This window comes from Podarcis bocagei (assembly GCF_964188305.1).
Source record: "Podarcis bocagei genome assembly, chromosome: 10".
Taxonomy (NCBI): Eukaryota; Metazoa; Chordata; class Lepidosauria; order Squamata; family Lacertidae; genus Podarcis; species Podarcis bocagei.
Genome location: NC_138135.1, coordinates 37,901,995 through 37,919,058, shown reverse-complemented (window position 1 = coordinate 37,919,058; position 17,064 = coordinate 37,901,995). Strand labels below are relative to the sequence as shown.

The 17,064-nt window shown below is 41.4% G+C and overlaps 2 protein-coding genes across 5 annotated transcripts in view; one reads left to right on the top strand and one right to left on the bottom strand.

The window, feature by feature from the left end:
* Positions 1-953: 953 nt before the first annotated feature.
* On the bottom strand, positions 954-9,630 carry IKBIP (IKBKB interacting protein). 3 transcript variants are annotated; one of them, XM_081209685.1, is made up of 4 exons: positions 9,501-9,630; positions 7,349-7,544; positions 6,774-6,891; positions 954-2,455 (listed from the first exon to the last, which is right to left on the bottom strand). In XM_081209685.1, exons 2-4 carry the CDS (start codon positions 7,516-7,518, stop codon positions 1,700-1,702), a joined length of 1,044 nt encoding a protein of 347 aa, XP_081065811.1. In that variant the 5' UTR covers positions 7,519-7,544; positions 9,501-9,630; the 3' UTR covers positions 954-1,699. The 3 variants fall into 3 exon arrangements, with proteins under 3 accessions (XP_081065811.1, XP_081065809.1, XP_081065810.1); XM_081209683.1 differs by lacking the exon at positions 954-2,455 and adding an exon at positions 4,174-5,109; XM_081209684.1 differs by lacking the exons at positions 954-2,455; positions 9,501-9,630 and adding exons at positions 4,174-5,109; positions 9,393-9,494.
* A 145-nt stretch (positions 9,631-9,775) lies between these two features.
* APAF1 (apoptotic peptidase activating factor 1) overlaps positions 9,776-17,064 on the top strand; it is a 49,811-nt gene continuing 42,522 nt past the window's right edge. Inside the window, exons 1-6 of one of the 2 annotated variants that reach the window (XM_081209644.1) lie at positions 9,776-9,922; positions 11,236-11,347; positions 11,579-11,759; positions 13,952-14,141; positions 14,650-14,847; positions 15,694-15,877. In XM_081209644.1, coding sequence (XP_081065770.1) covers positions 11,622-11,759; positions 13,952-14,141; positions 14,650-14,847; positions 15,694-15,877 — 710 coding nt within the window. In that variant the 5' untranslated portion in view covers positions 9,776-9,922; positions 11,236-11,347; positions 11,579-11,621. Of the gene's footprint in view, positions 9,923-10,650; positions 10,673-11,235; positions 11,348-11,578; positions 11,760-13,951; positions 14,142-14,649; positions 14,848-15,693; positions 15,878-17,064 lie in introns of those variants that run through there. The other variant, XM_081209645.1, reaches the window with a different exon arrangement.

Genomic DNA, 17,064 nt, shown 5'->3' with positions numbered 1-17,064 from the left:
GTGTTTGCCTTAGTTTTCAGCCTGTTGGAAAAAAATGGTTTCATGGTGGCTAAGGGAACTGGTCTCCTCCTGAAAAAGGACCCCTCATGTGTTGCTACTGACAGTTGGTTAAAGCAGAGAAGAAAATAATGAATTTCGAGTATTTTACAAGTATGATCTACCAAACTGCTTTGCCTTAACGTGGGTTCACTTGAGTGTCTGTGAAGGCAGTTCTATAAATTAGGTAATCAGGTTCTTGCTTTATATCTTTTCACTTTAGTGGTAGGTTAGGTAATTATGTTTACAAATGTTTATCACTAACCCAGTGAGAGACGTATGTATTCAAAGTATATGTATGACCAGTTAATACTGCTGCAGCCATTATTATTGAAAGGTCTTGACATATCTATCAGCAAGGATATGTTATTATTTGTTGCTTTTTTGCCATGGCAAATAAAAACAAGTTAACTATTTTAAAGCCAAAAACAAACACTCTATTAAAACACCCTACCCATGCAAAATGGCAGTAGTTAAAAGCTGGAGGCCTGGTTAAAAAGGAATGTGCCTGAAGATATATAATGATGGTGTCAGGCAAGCCTTTCCTGGAAGAGCATTCCACAAGTGGGGAGCCAACTAAGTTAGTTCTTGGTATGAGCTTTCGTGTGCATGCACACTTCTTCAGGTAGCTATGGATGCCCAGCCTGAAGGAGTTCCGAGTGGTCAGAGACCGAAATAAAAAGCTGTGGGCAGTAATCAAGGTGAGTCATACTCTCACGTAGATGCACTAAAATCAATAGTTATATATGCATTTGTATGTTATCAGCCATCTACAAATACTTAAGAATGCTGTTACCTCAAAAGATTTTTCTGCCACTGAATTGATTAGGGGACCCAGAATTCTATTTCAAGAAAGAAGAAAAATCATTTCCCACAGGTATACTAATGTCCCTAGTAATTTTTCTTCTACGCACTCATTTAGTCGTGTTTTTATAGAACTTTATTAGCTCTCATTTGAGATGGAGCGACTGAAACTGTATACAGTACTACTCTAAACATGGCTCTACAATCCACCTATAAAAGGTATTAGACAACTTTTTTAGTACCTTGTAAGTGCGTTCATGTATTACCCAGTTGATGTCAGTTCTCAACTCTAAATATGGAGGATTGTTTCCCCCCTTTTACAGTCAGTCTATAGATTGAGACAAATCATCGTAACTTGCCTCCAGAATAGCTTTCCTGAAAAATGGGAGGGCTGCTGATCCGGTAGAGCCTGCCCCTAATGTGGAAGGAGAGATTTCCTTACTGCACTTCAATGTGTGGAGACATTGAGAATTCTGCTTGCATTATTCTTTTGGTTTAATCTATTTTTGGTCTGCAATCATCTTTTTAACATCCAATACCATCCAAGACTTACTGAAACATGTTTTACAAACACAACTTTGTGGTTTATAAAAGAATTTTTGATCTAGTTATCATTGATTGAATGTAACTCAATCATATGTGACACTCCTACTTGCAAGACTGTAGTCCTCAATAGTTCCTTGGGTGTAAGTTGTAGTGAACATGACAGCACCATCTTATGCACATTTTACTCTATGAATTCAATTTGCTGTAAGCAGATAATCGTAAATTCACTACTGCTTCAACCCCAAAACTTAAATCTTGAAGAGTAACCCAGCAACCTCAAGCAGTGCTAGAACTGAGGCTTGATGTGATAGGACTATTTCAAATCTGAAACTTCACTTAGCTCATCACTCATAGTCTTAACATCACTCTGAGCAGAAGTCAAATTGACGAGTTTCTTATTCAGGAAAGAAATTTCTTTCTGTCTTTCCATTAGATCCCCAAGCAGTCTTCCTATTCTTAATGTTAGTTCATCTAGCATTGGTTCCAAGTGTGCCAAATCCATCTTTAAGTTGTGTACTTTTGGTTTTAAGTCATTTGCAAAGGCTACTGTTGTAAGAACTTTGGCTCTATCACTTTCCAAATCTAAAAGCTTATTTAATTGCTTGTTAAGTTCAGCATTCAGCTCAGATGATTTTGTCTTAATGTGTTCTATTTGTCTGGCATTTTCAGATGCAGAACTCCGTAGTATTGTAGTCCTGTCAATGCTGTTTGTAAGGAGAGTCCCTATACTTTTTATTGTAGTCTTTTCAGCTTTATCAACTTTGTCTTCTAGAGTATGTAGATTCTCTACCAGTGAGGTTACATCTGCTTCAAGACCTGAAATGCGTCTAATATCAGTCTTCACAGCAGCAATCTTTGCAGAGAAGTTATTAGTTACTGAAGTCATAATCTCCTCATACTTGGTAACTGCATGAAACAGAGATGTTAAGTTCTGCTGAAGCTCCTCTTCTTCTTGACTTAACTTACTAGACCAGATCTGCATGGTGTTCACTTCCTCCTGCAGGTGCTTCATCTGAGCAATTATATGAAGATCTTCCAGTTGCTCCATTAAGCTTAATGTCTTCTCACACTAAGAATTTGAAAAAAATCATAAGAAAATTGCATTTTAATTTTATACCAGCTGCCTTGAAATTTAATTAAAACATTAGTGTACAATATGTTCTTTAGTGTTTCCCTCAAACTTTAAAGAGAGAAAGGATGTGCAACTCATACATATGTTCCTGATTAATTTATTAATAATATAATAAATATAATAGCTTGTTATAATTACAACTGATGTTCTTTCTAATAAAATACACTTTGGGTGGCAATTTTCCAGAAAAATGGCACACAGGCGAATGCATACAAAACTAGCATATAGTACTTTAATAGGTTCTACTATCCAGAAAAAATGGTGTTGCTGCATTTTAGTTACTGTTAAAGCAAAACAAATGTGTTTGTGAGAATAATGGTTGGTTTTTCAAAGTCATGTTCAAAGGAAAATGGTTTCTACCAATCACACCCAATTGTACCATCTCGTTCTAAATAACTATTATTTTTCTGACTTGCCTGATTCCGTGCAGCATATGCAAGTGGTGAAGTGGGAATACCTTTCATATGACAATTAATATGCCTGTGGCTTTATTACATTTCTTTCCATATCAATTAAATATCTATAGTTTCCCCTGCCTTTACTTCATAAAGCCCTTATTTACATAGCTGTCAACTTTTCCCTTTTCTTGTAAGGAATCCTAGTCGGAATAAGGGAATTTCCCTTAAAAAAGGGAAATGTTGACAGCTATGCTTATACCTCTTAGCTTTGTGACAATCCAATTGTAATCTTACATCTGTATCCATACCTGCTTTCTCTGAAAGCATGGTGTTCAAACTTTGTAAGAATTAATCCTGCAAAGGCATTTAAAACAACCTTTTAAGCTGAAATTAGTCTAAGTACATTAACTTGAATAATACAGCTTAACACATTAACAGATATTGTATGTCTTCCTAATACAATGTCATATTTGAGGGGTAAAGTACAACAAACATGCAAATACATATTCCAATAAAAAACCCCACACAGGAATGCAAACGTACCGTATTTTTCGCACCATAGGACGCACTTTTTCCCTCCTAAAAAGCAAGGGAAAATGTGTGTGCGTCCTATGGAACGAATGCAGGGGGGAGGCAGGCGGGAAAAGCCCCCAAGAGCCGCACACAAGCTCCGTGAGCTCTTGCGGGCTTTTCAACAGGAGGGAGAAGGGACTGACTGGCGGCATCAGTCCCTTCTCCCAACTCCCAGAAAAGCCAGGAGAAGCCGCGATCTCTTTAAAGGGATTGTGCGGCTTCTGCGGGCTTTTGCGAGAGGTGAGGGAATCCCCCCACCTCCCAGTAAAGCCAGGAAAGCCCTGTGCAGCCCCTCCGCCAAGGAGAGGCTGCACGGGGCTAAAGGGGAAGCCAAAACAGCGAGCGGGATCCATCCCGCTCGCTGCCTTGGCTTCCTCCATAGCTGCGCGCAACCCCTCTGCCAAGGAGAGGCTGCATGGGGCTATGGATTCTCTCCGCCAAGGAGAGGCTGCACGGGGCTAAAGGGGAAGCCAAAACAGCGAGCGGGATCCATCCCGCTCGCTGCCTTGGCTTGATCCATAGCTGCACGTAACCCCTCCGGCAGGGAGAGGTTGTGTGCAGCCTGTACGTTGCTCTTTGGGGCTGCGGGGGGGGGGAGAGATATTTTTTCTTTAATTCCCCCCCTAAAAACTGGGTGCGCCCTATGGTCCGGTGCGCCCTATGGTGCGAAAAATACGGTATTTTCACCTTTTCAAAGTCTTCTCATGTAAAGGGAAAAACTTTGCTTATTTCAGTGAATATCAGTCAGCTAACTGAAGTTGCAATTGCTTCAGCAATACTGTACTGTTCATTATGACTAGTTCACTCATCATTCACACTGCGGTACTTTTCTGTATTTTTTTCTGTTTCTGTTGTAGATTCAGCAAAGTCATGGACTTTCTCCTTTAACACAAGCACTTCATTCTGCAGTTTTAGTAGGCTGTTATCATACTGCATGCCTTCAAGAGATTTTTGTATGTCCATTATATCAGATACAGCTTTCATCATTTCATTTTCCACACTGAACACCTTTGTAGTCATGTCTTCCATTTTCTTCTCTACAGCCATCAGATCCCTTGATATTCTAACAACAGAGTGAATGGCATTCTCTATTGCTGGTAAATGAGTTTTGCACTCTTCCAGTTTGGGTTCATAGCCTGCAAGCTTTTGTCTCAGATCATTATTTCTGGCTAATATACTGTTCTGCTGTTCTTCTAATTTTCCAACTGCCTTGGTATCAGACTGCAGCTGCTGCTCAACTTTAGCCAGTTCATCTTCCTCTTGCCTACTTAATGTTTTGAGGTTTCTTACAGTACTGTCTTCAAGATCTTTCAGTCTTTCAGAAAGGGATTTTAGTTTTTGATCTGCTGCATTGATTTGAGAAGTCACTTCGATATGTAAAAGCCTGGCTTCCGATTTTAAACTGCTAGTATTTGTATCCAGTTCAGTCTGGCTCTTTTCCCAGGACTTGATTATATTTTGAAATTTTGCACCAGTGGTCTGCATCCTTTTAGAGAGTGCCTGCTCACTGTTCTGAATGTCATTTATTGTGTTACGGAGGTTAGCTACTTCTTGTTCAAACTTGGTCACCATGGAGAGAAAGAAAGAGGCTTCCTGCAGGATACCCGAAGATGATTCAAACTGCATTTGTAACACAAAACAATGTCCATCTTCACTTAATACAGATTTTGCACTTTTTAAAAAAATATAAAACAAAGGTTTCAATAAACATAAGTTTTAAGATACATATTCCAAATAAGTCGTTCATGTGTGCGTGGGTGTGTCTGTATATATGAGAGAGACTGAGTCCACATGCGTTTGGCAACTAACAGTTTGTTGATTCATATTAATCTGTTCTATGCATACTTTCAAAACTTTGCATAGCTTTATTTAGAAAAAAACTAAACAAATTTCACTTTAGAATTAAAATTCCAGAAACGTGTTTTGAGTTGGCCAAATGTACTTCAATATGTTGCCATAGGGAGGAATGAACTGCATTACAAGGTAGCCTGGAGGCAGTAATTTCCTACAAAACAGTATGCTCAGATATTGACTGTTCTGAAGTATTTCAAAAATTGGATTATTTTGCAGTTTTAAAACAAACTTTGTTCTGGCACATGACATAATTCTTATTTGGCACTGGATAGCAAGACTTTTAGTTGCTTTTGTAAATCCACATGCATACATAGCCTCAAGTCTATGGCTGACATCCAACCCATAGCCCACTTGTGCAAATGGGTCTCCACTCTGCAGACCACACACCCCCTCCCTGATTTGCTCTGGGAAGTTGGAGGACCCTTCAGAACAGATTGGAGGGTACAGGGAGGGGGGGAGAGTAAAGGACATTCCTGTTGTATCTTCTAGTGTGAAACTGGTCACTCAGTTTCCAACCTTTTGGCTGTCTTTGTGCAGCCTGATCCTCTGCTTGGTAGAAAAATCCAGTGTTGAAAAGGACATACTTCCATTTATGGCGTGATTAGAATTGCAACATTAGAATGAAATATACAAGAAATGAAATGTCATCCTAGATCAATGACATTTTTCTAAAGCTGAAGCCAAGGCGGCAATCCTATAAGCACTTATGTGTGTAAGTGCCATGAGCAGACACTAAGGAAGCAGGGCTGTGCAAAAAAAAAACCAGACTTTAATCCTGACACTTCAGAAGAGCAATCTGCAGCAAAATGAATGTTTTTTTTTTTTAAAAAGTAACATCAGAAAGTAAAACATGAAAAGAAAAAAGACCATCCATTTAAGCTACAGTCTCATGATCACAAGACTTACACAATAAATATTAGAATATTTTTCATAAGTAATTGCACTATACAAAGTAAAACTTAAAAGCCATCTAAATGAATACAATTTCAGACAGCATAAATGCTTCTGGTAGGGTTACTGATAATAATTTCTGAATACATTCTTAATTAGCATTTACTGTATTTAGCATTAGCATTCAGTATTATGCTCTATAACTGTTTCAAAAGGTAAAATAGTGGCTGCAATATGACAGACTTATTTCTCAGCAAGTATGTTTAGCAGCTCAAATCAATTTAAAGTGTAATCTACTCAGAAAAAAGTTCAGTGTTACTTCCAGGAAGTTTGTATAAGATTGCAACTTTAAGCATCTGGTTTTGAGAAAAGAAACTGACTTACTATATGGATGGCAAATGTAATTACTAAACTTGATTTTGCACCTGAGTGTAGTTTATCTAGCAAGGTACAGTTAATACTAGTTAATGAAAAATATCTCAGACTTTAGATAAGTTGAGAAACACCCACACCATTAAAATGACACCTTTTCGAATTACCTTTTCAGATATTAAGTTAATCTTATTTTCTGTATCTTGAAACTTGGCAGCTTCCTGCTTTAATAAATAGTATTTCTCTTCCACTTCAGCCAGCTGAGCTGACTGCTGAAAAAGAAACCTGGGAAATGTAGAAAAACAGAATCAGCAAACAACTTACAAAAGCAATAGACTTTTTCCACGTTACTGAATCACCTACTTCAGCACAACTTGCAATCCAAAAATATGGCTGCATAAATATTGGGATGAACTGACTCTCTGCAATTTCTTGGGTAGCCCAATCCTATACATGTTTAGTTAGCAGTAAGTTGAGTTGAATGGGATTTATTCTCAAATAATTGCATGTACGATTTCAGCTTAGCCTTGATTTTATAATTCAGTTACAAATATATGCCATAATTAAAGAGCAAATGTGAAGGATTCCGTTAGGGCATGATGTTTATACTTAACAGTATAGACAGATGACTTGAGCCCAAAAACTGAACCTGCCAAGCAGCTGAAGATGAAAAAATGGGTTTGGGGTTATCATTTGCAGAAGACATCAGTGTAAAGACAAACTTTCCAGTCATTTTGCTTACCATGTCAGCCCTAGGCAAGCTATAAGGGACAGTAAACTCGAGGCTGTTCGTGGGTCCCACCAGCTGGACTTTTCATCACCAGTAGTCCTCAACATCGGTGCTGTCTTCCCTTGATCTTCAGTTGATTTGCCTGAAAGGTTAGCTTTCCTTCTTTGCTTAACTTCAGCCATGTTTCCAACCTCTTATACAGGAATGCCTGCATAGATCAAGCAGGGGTGGGGGACGACAACCCGCTACTTACAAATCTTTTCAAAAATGGACTGTGCCCCCCCCCCCCAATCCTATGCATGTTTAATTAGGAAGCAAGTCTGTGGAGCATTAGCCTTGCAGAGGCATCTTAAGCCTGCCCCCTAAGGAACACAAGTGCAGAACTAATAATAATAATAATAATAATAATAATAATAATAATAATAATAATAATAATATATTATTTATACCCCACCACTCTGGGCAGCTTCCAACAGAACACTAAAATACAATAACCTATTAAACATTAAAAGCTTCCCTAAACAGGGCTGCCTTCAGATGTCTTCTAAAAGTCTGATACAGTGGTGCCTCGCAAGACGAAATTAATTCGTTCCGCAAGTCTCTTCGTCTTGCGGTTTTTTCGTCTTGCGATGCACGGTTTCCCATAGGAATGCATTGAAAATCAATTAATGCGTTCCTAGGGAAACCGCTTGCCAGGCTGGCGGTGCGGAGAAGGGCTTTTCTCCGCACCGCAAGCCTTCAGGACAGGTACGGGAACAGAGGGGAAGGCGCGCAGCGCTTTCCCTCTGTTCCCGGGGCTTGCGTGGGAGGAGGGTTTTTCCTCCCCGCCGCCAACATTCAGAAAACCCTCCTCCCACCCCAAGTCTTCAGGAAAGCCATCCGATGCCGCGCGGCGGGAGGAGGCGTCCCCCCCCCGCCCGGCATCGGAGCTTCGTTCCGATGCCGCGCGGCAGGAGGAGGCGTCCCCCCCCCCGCCCGGCATCGGAGCTTCGTTCCGATGCCGCGCGGGGAGGAGGCGTTCCCCCCCCGCCCGGCATCGGAGCTTCGTTCCGATGCCGCGCGGGGGGGGAGGCGTTACCCCCCCCGCCCGGCATCGGAGGTTCGTTCCGATGCCGCGCGGGGGGGAGGAGGCGTTACCCCCCCCGCCCGGCATCGGAGCTTCGTTCCGATGCCGCGCGGGGGGGGGGGGAGGAGGCGTTACCCCCCCCCCGCCCGGCATCGGAGCTTCGTTCCGATGCCGCGCGGGGGGGAGGAGGCTTTCCCCCCCGCCCGGCATCGGAGCTTCGTTCCGATGCCGCGCGGGGGGGGGAGGAGGCTTTTTTTCCCCCCCGCCCGGCATCGGAGCTTCGTTCCGATGCCGCGCGGGGGGGGGAGGAGGCGTTCCCCCTCGCCCGGCATCGGAGCTTCGTTCCGATGCCGCGCGGGGGGGGAGGAGGCGTTCCCCCCCGCCCGGCATCGGAGCTTCGTTCCGATGCCGCGCGGGGGGGAGGAGGCGTTCCCCCCCGCCCGGCATCGGAGCTTCGTTCCGATGCCGCGCGGCGGGAGGAGGTCCGAGGACAGTGGGGAAGATGTGCTGCGCTTCCCCGCTGTCCCGGAGATTTCCCTATGGGCTTTCGTCTTGCGAGGCAAGCCCATAGGGAAATTCGTTTTGCGAAGCGCCTCCAAAACGGAAAACCCTTTCGTCTAGCGGGTTTTCCGTCTTGCGAGGCGTTCGTCTTGCGGGGTACCACTGCAGTTATTTTTCTCTTTGACATCTGGTGGGAGGCGTTCCACAGGGCGGGTGCCACTACCGAGAAGGCCCTCTGCCTGGTTCCCTGTAACTTGGCTTCTCGTAGCCAGGGGACCACCAGAACCACCTCAGTGTCCAGCCAGAATGATGGAGGTGGAGACGCTCCTTCAAATATACTGGACCGAGGCCGTTTGGGGTGCAACCCCAAACATCCTTGCTCCCTAACCAGGATGTTTGGGGTTGCACCCTTCATGCTCATAATCCCTCATTCAACCCGTTCCCTTTTCTCCTTGCTCCCTAGTTTAGCACCCCACCCACCCCCGTTACCAAGGAGGGAGCGGAAGTTCTCCCAACTTTTCCCTCGGCCCCCGGGTCTTCACGCGCAGACATCCACTTCTCGGCGCCACGTCAAAGCGCATGCTCGCCAATACTTACCCCACCCGCCTAACTTCGCGGGCGCGAGAGGGGCGGTCGAATGGAATTCACGAGCGACGATGGCGAAAGGCGCGCGCGCTTCCTTTCTTCCTTTCTGGTTGGCTGGCGGGTGCCGAGCACACGGCAGCGCGCGCACCCGCGGCCAACTCGGGTCCACGAGCCTCCGCGGCTTTGTTTCGCCCAGCGCCTCGCGGGGGCTTCTTGAGAGGCGGGGGCTCCGTCGAACTAGGCGCCTCCCCTCGGAAGGTGCGGTGCGGACTCGCCCCGCCTCCGCTCAGCCATTCGCCTTTCCCCGGGGAGGAGGAAGTGGCCGCTATTTCCTGGGTGCCCCACCCGGGGTGAGAAAAAGCAGACCCTGTCAGGGAAGCTGCGCCCCTGCCCGCTCCCCTCAAAGCGCGCACGGTGCTGCTTGTGTTCCTCAGGTAACCCTTCCAGCAGCCGTGAGGTGGGGGGGGGCAGAGGGGGCGTAGCCTTGTGAGGAGAAAATAAGAAAGACACGAACAGGCGCGTGAGAGGGGGTGGGGAAGAAGGGGGTGAGAGACGGTTTGGGTGTGGGTCACACATAGGAGGGGCGCATTTAGATGGAAGAGCTTCGCGTTGCTAAATTACCCGGGACGGGGGAGTGGGCCGCCTGCCTATTGACTTCTCAAAAGTCCGCTCCTGTACTGTATTTCTTGATTAAGGCAAATGAGGGGCTGGGCTTGGGTATTATCACATAGCTGATAGATTTATATGCACATATATCCCCGGGGCAGTCACTAAATTCTGGTGGTAATCTGTTGCCTGAAGACGCAGCTTGATGCACCTGACAGCGCAAATCCCAGTAACAATAGATTATTCGGTTTTTCGGATGCACTTCCTCAAGTCTTTTGTTCTGCATAATTCTGATGGTTTATGTGGGCAAATATCCAAGATCATATGTCATCCCTCTATTTGCCTTTTGTCTAGGTGGTAGTTTGTCCTTGCATATCTGGAGCAGAATGGCTTCAGTTGGTGCAGTCTCGAGACTTAACATTATTTTGCAAGTTTGTTTTTTGCTTGTGTGTGTATTCAGATGGGTAGACAAGATAACTGACAGTGTGTGCTTTAAATAACTTATTCTATACTTGGAAGCTACGTTGCTGTTACCAGCAGCTTCTTAGTAATTGTATGGACCTATAAAGTATAAAGAGGTAAACAATAGTCTGCTAGTGTGTGTTGCACTGTACTACAGAAGTTTGTAATGGGTGTTCTACATTAGTCTAGCAGCGACTTCTACTGGAAAGTCTTCTGTTAACTTTATCTGTGTTCTAATGATGTGTGTGTTTTTTAATTGTCATGTGGATTCAGCTGTGTTTTATGTACAATTTCATTTGTCCATTGCTTGGAGAGCACTTTGATCAAGTAGTTTTTAAACCTGTAGAGTGTTTCATCAACATTAATTTTATAATCTCAAGCTTCCAGTAGCTTTAATAGAGTTTTTAAGACTCTATATAGGTCATGTACAGTTTTCCCCCCAAGTGTATAAAAACTTTTAATATCTGCATATTTGACTGCACTTCTTTTCTGTAAATTACTGTAGATTCAATTAATTAATATTGCGCTTCTTTAGTATTGGTATCTATATTTCCCAAGATCATTAAATAACATTTTTATTCACATGTCTGCTTGCCTACCTCAGATCATCATTCCTTTGCATTATTGAATTACCTTCTGATAAAGTTTTCTAAGGATTTCTTTATTTTGTTACATTCAGAATACTGTTTGGAATGGTGTATTATAAACTTCAGTGAACCCCTGGTTCATGAATAATTTAAAAACTACCTACATACTGATGCCTCCAGAATCAGTTGCAGATTGAAATACTGGTAAGTGTTGTATGTCTAATAAGAATCCATAGAATCCATAGCAATCTTTACTTGATTAACAGTTGTGTTCTGATCCATGTATACAATGCACTTTTTATGCCAGTACTGTAAAGGAGATTGATTGATACTTGATTGGCAGTTTTAGTTTTTCTTGAAATAATGTAATGGTAATTTTTAAACACTTTAAGGGTATTTTTAAAAAATCTACTAATTTTATATTGTCTTGGCTAGCTCATGTTACCATTCAGTAAGGAAGAAACAAGTTGGAATAAAAATGGATATGATGGCTCGAAGTTATTTGCTTCAGAATTGCGAGGCATTGGAAAGAGATATCAAGACTTCTTACATAATGGATCATATGATTGCGGATGAAGCATTAACGTTGCTGGAAGAGGAGAAAGTAAAAGCCCAGGTAAACTATTTGCAGTTTTTGTATTTTATGCTGCTGTAATATTTAAGCACCTACAGACTCTCTTATAAATGCAGTGCTCTTCTGGTTCTCATGGACATTAGTGCAATACAAAGTTGAACATTGAAGTTGTAAAGTCGATACCTTTAACAGAAAAAGTAGAAATATTTTAGCTAAATGAAAACCTGGATTGGCTCCAGATGAAGCTAGTTGCAATTAGATCCCATGGAAAGTTAGTCATTAAATTAACATGTGACTACCTATCCATGGAAACTAATTGCAACTAGCTTCATCTGGAGACAGATGGCTTTGAAATCAGTGGGACTCTCCCCTTTATTTCAGTGGCCGCTAAGTGAAAATAACTTATTCTGTGACTAAAAACAGTAATTTAATAATGTTAATAGGAAACATAGCAAAATAGACATGCTCAATTTACGTCAAATAAAATGTTACTGTCTTCATCTTCTAGAAGATCTGGTTGCACTCAGACTATATCCTATAAAAATGGTTTCCAAATTTGAGGAGAGGGGTGTCATTCTTTCATAGGTTTGAGCAATTGTCTCCCTGAGTATCTTAGACATGGTTTTTCATATGAATGTATGTTTGTTGAATTAATACTTTATAGATGTGTGCCTGTGGTATGTACATGGTATTAAGGCTGCAAATGTACACATGCTTAAAGGTAAAGGGACCCCTGACCATTAGGTCCAGTCGTGACTGACTCTGGGGTTGCGGCGCTCATCTCGCTTTATTGGCTGAGGGAGCCGGCGTACAGCTTCCGGGTCATGTGGCCAGCATGACTAAGCCGCTTCTGGTGAACCAGAGCAGCACACGGAAACGCCGTTTACCTTCCCGCTGGAGCAGTACCTATTTATCTACTTGCATTTTGACGTGCTTTCAAACTGCTAGGTTGGCAGGAGCAGGGACCGAGCAACGGGAGCTCACCCCGTTGCGTGGATTCGAACCACTGACCTTCTGATCGGCAAGCCCTAGGCTCTGTGGTTTAACCCACAGCGCCACCTGCCACATGCTTACCTGGAAGTAAGTCATAGTGCTCGTATTTGGAAGTCATCCTAAATCATGGTTTAGCACAATGTGAATAAACCTATTCTTCTAGGCGCTTGTGCTCTGCTACCAGGTGGGCAAAAGAAGCTTTCACTTCTGTTTTTAGTTAACTACAGCTTTCTGTGTCATCTGAACTTAGAACCGTGGTTAACATTAAGTACAGTTAATTTAAATCTGGGTGGGCAATCTGAGAACTCCAGATGATGTTGAACTCAAATTCCCATCTTCCCTGACCATGGTGGTTGGGACTGATAGAATACAACAATATCTGGAGGGCCACAGGTAGTTTAATACAAGCAAATTTCATAAACCATGACTTAAAATTTAAGCTTAACTGTTTTAATCTTAACTACTGTGTTGTTATCAGATAACATGACAAATCCTGCTTAACTAAAAACAACAGTTGCTAAACGACTCTTGGCCATCTGGGAGGAAGCTCAGAAAGTGCAGAAGGAAACCAGGGTTATTCAACCAAACTATGGTTTAGGATGACATTCAAAAACTGCCATTGAGACTTATTTTGGAATAGACATGCATCATATTGGACTGCAAAAGTGCACAACTGCCTGGATTGTTTGCTAAGTAACCTAGCAATTGTTGTATGGGACATAATCCATCTAAATCCAAGCTTAATTGATTTCAGTGGAAAAGATTTAAACGCAAGGTCCCACTATCAGAGCACTTGAAATCTCAGTTATCCAAACACACAGAATTACACCCAAACCTTGCTACACAAATGGTTGATTCGGATATTCAAACATCCAGAGTTTGCCCACTTCCTTACTTGTTTGGGTTTTACTAGTTTGCAGCAGTCATTTCGGGCAGAAACTGTGGAGGAATAAAGATTGGACATATCGGGGAGCAGGAGAAACTGGACAAATCAGATTTTCCTTTGTTTGGCTTTTGCTGATTGGCTGCAGCAGTTTCACACAGAAAGCATGGATTAGAAATGTTTCCAAAGGAAATAATGGAAATCATCAGCTCGCCTAATGAACAATTTCCTGGCAGTGCATTGTGTTCCAACCGCGGAACCTCTGTATACTTGTCCTTGCGCCTGAAATGGGGCTTAAAAGTGCTGAAGGTTGGATGGATTGTATCAAATATGTATTGTCTTTTTGTTCCCTTATTAGACTACACAGAGAGAACGAGCAGCTATGTTAGTAAAAATAATTCTTGCCAAAGATAATTATGCTTACATATCCTTCTATAATGCACTGCTTCATGAGGGATACAAAGATCTTGCTGCCCTTCTCCAGGATGGCATCCCTATTCTTTCTCCTTATAATGGAAAGAATTCTATGGATGGAGTAACTTCATATGGTCAGTATGACAAACTATTCTTCATTGCATGAAAATATTCTGTACTCTTTTTTTTTGAAAAAAGTATTTCAGGATATATTTAATTTCTATGGTCCCTTCATTTCCAAGTGATTTAATCTACAATATACAAATCCACTAAAGTAAGTCAACAATAGGGTTGCATTAGTTTTTGTGGCTTGTGTGTAGGAGTTTAATTTTCATACTATTACTATTACATATTGGGGCTAAGGTTAAATTGATTTCCCCTTCCAGCATTGTCTCCATACCAAACAGCTGAGGAATGCAATTTGTGCTTCTTTTAAAGGGCTGTCTGCTACACCTACAACCTAGGTGATCTGAAGCCAAATTTCTTTTAGTTGGGGTCTAAATAGAATAATTATCATGAGTGATGATGCTATTCTGTGTATTAGGAGTGGTGATGTAGTATTTCTATTTAATACTTTAAAACTGCAAGTTATAGTGTCTACATTATTTCTATTTTTTTGTATCTTCTCCTTTTGAATTTAAGTTAAGACAATTCTCTGTGAAGGTGGTGTTCCACAGCGACCAGTAGTGTTCGTCACTCGTCCAGAACTAGCAAATAGAATTCAACAGAAATTGTATAAATTAAAAAACGATCCAGGATGGGTTATTGTTTATGGCATGGCAGGCTGTGGAAAGACTGTTTTGGCGGCAGAAGCATTACGTGACCACAGTCTTTTGAAAGGTATTTCTAGCTGCTTTGTATCAATAAGAAATGTTCTGCTGCCTAGAGGTTATTGCAAGGGATAGTTTACCTCCAGACAAGAGGCAATAGTGGTGAAAATAGCTTGCCTGAACCATGTATTTTTTTAATTTGTGAATACTAGAAAATCACATGAGGAGTAGTGCGGTTTGACTCACAGAAGCAAATACTGTAGTTATGAAATAAGCTATGACTTGCAGCAAGCTGAAAATGTATTTTGGATCTCATGAAGATGGCTTTGTTGCTGCAACCATATTAACTAATTACATTATTTTTATAACACAATTGGTACACTAACCTTTCGTGTAATACTGCTATCACTGTAAAAGTGAAGGGTATTATATTCAACAGCTATAGCAGCAAAAGAGCATATCTGGTGTGAATAACAGTATTTTGAGCTTTGAGAACTGAGCCCTATATGCCCTCTTTGAATGATGCAATATATGTGTCCTATACCTATTTGTGCTGAATGTAAACATCCTGTTCTCATTTGTTTCTCTTAATATAGCTTGATTTTATTAATTATTTTAAGCATTTTACACTGCTTGGCAGCCAAAAGATTCTCAGAGCAGTTTACATAATATCAATAGCAAACAAGACAGTCCTTGAGCTCAGGCTTACAATCAAGAAAATATGTCACAAAAGTAAATTGCATGGCAGAGAAGAGGAAATCAAGCCAACTTAGGCACAAGTTCTTAAATATAAACATTTAGAATCTTTTTCAGTTAGCTTTGTTGCTTTTTAAAATAAACAAATTTGTTTATGTTTAGACATACATGTAACTGTATCTATCTGTATTATAAATTCAACTTTGTATCTTTTTGCTAGATTGTTTCCCAGGAGGAGTACATTGGGTTTCTGTTGGGAAACAAGACAAAGCAGGTCTGTTAATGAAACTCCAAAATCTCTGTCTAAGATTAGACCAGGACTTCACTTACTCTCAGAGGCCACCACTTAATATAGAGGAAGCTAAAGATCGCCTTCGTTTGCTATTTTTGCGCAAATACCCAAGGTACTGTCAATAGTGTAAAGAAATATCTGAACATTTCAAGTCAGCTACTAGAATTGTGTTGTCTTTGTTTCATGTATGTACTCAATGGCTTAATCAAGACTTTTCCAAGGACTCGGCTAGACTGGTAAAGAAAAGGAGATTTTTATGCGTTGCATGTGCGATATAACATTGTTTTTCTCTACCTGTTTCCCCTGTTTAAATTTACAACACTTTAAATTGAAATGCTTCTTTGATGCGTCTAGATCCAGCCCAAGTCACAATTAGCAATGCTGTGTCTTCTAGCATGTGAATTTTAAGTTCCTTACCACTGGTGAATTTTTTGCACGTTTACTGGCTTGAAAAGAATTCTAGATTGCATGCTTGGTTCATCTAGAGCAGGGTGATCCAGCCTCTCAGACCAAGTGGGCTGCAAGAGTACTTCTAGACAGAACCTGCAGGACGCACACTGAATTAAATGTCCAGGTCATAAATTGAAGTGTTCACAACATAGTTGATATTATTTAATATAAACAATTAATATATTTAATTGAAAATGGAATGGAATGGTCGTTAGCACTAGCAACACTCCTTTAGTACTTGGCAAGGGCTGCCAAAAAAAGGCTGCCCTGCAGGCTTCGTTTTAAACCACTCCGACCTAAAGCATGAGCCAGATTTGTTAGCTGTCGTTAATAGAACTCCTTACTCCCATTTGATTCTAGTTGTAATGAGCAATATGTTGAACATATGTCCAAAAGACTTCCTGAATTGATTCAGTCTTACAAGTTCTAGGCTATGGCTTCTCCACAGTCACCAGCTATCACTGGCTGATCTCAACTCATCCAGATTCAGAATTTAGCAGTATTTAGCTTTTTCTATTGTGCTTCTTGTAACATAGCTAGCTGTTTTTGGAAAACAAATATCTTTTAACAAATATGTTCAAATGTGGCTAACACTGAATACAGTATTAGCATGTCCTTTAACTCTGCAAATGTTTAATAAATGTAAAATACATAGAAAATGCTGTTCATTAAGTATAGAACTGCTATGGTTTAGTCCAGTCAAGCTCTTGAGAGTTGTCCCAGACAATAATTCTTCCTTCTGGGCAATTTTAGTTGTCGTGGATATAAAGCACACGAGACTCAATTTTTTGTTTAGAATAAATATTTAAAAGGGAGCACTTTTGAAAAATGAAGTGAAATGAAAAGTCT

Coding starts and splice junctions, on each gene's coding strand:
- IKBIP (XM_081209683.1), bottom strand. CDS start 7,518: ATGGCTGAAGTTAAGCAAAGAAGGAAAGCTAACCTTTCAGGCAAATCA. Junction 6,892..7,348: donor GCTTGCCTAGGGCTGACATG/GTAAGCAAAATG, acceptor TACATTTCCCAG/GTTTCTTTTTCAGCAGTCAG. Junction 5,110..6,773: donor TTAACTTAATATCTGAAAAG/GTAATTCGAAAA, acceptor TTACAAATGCAG/TTTGAATCATCTTCGGGTAT.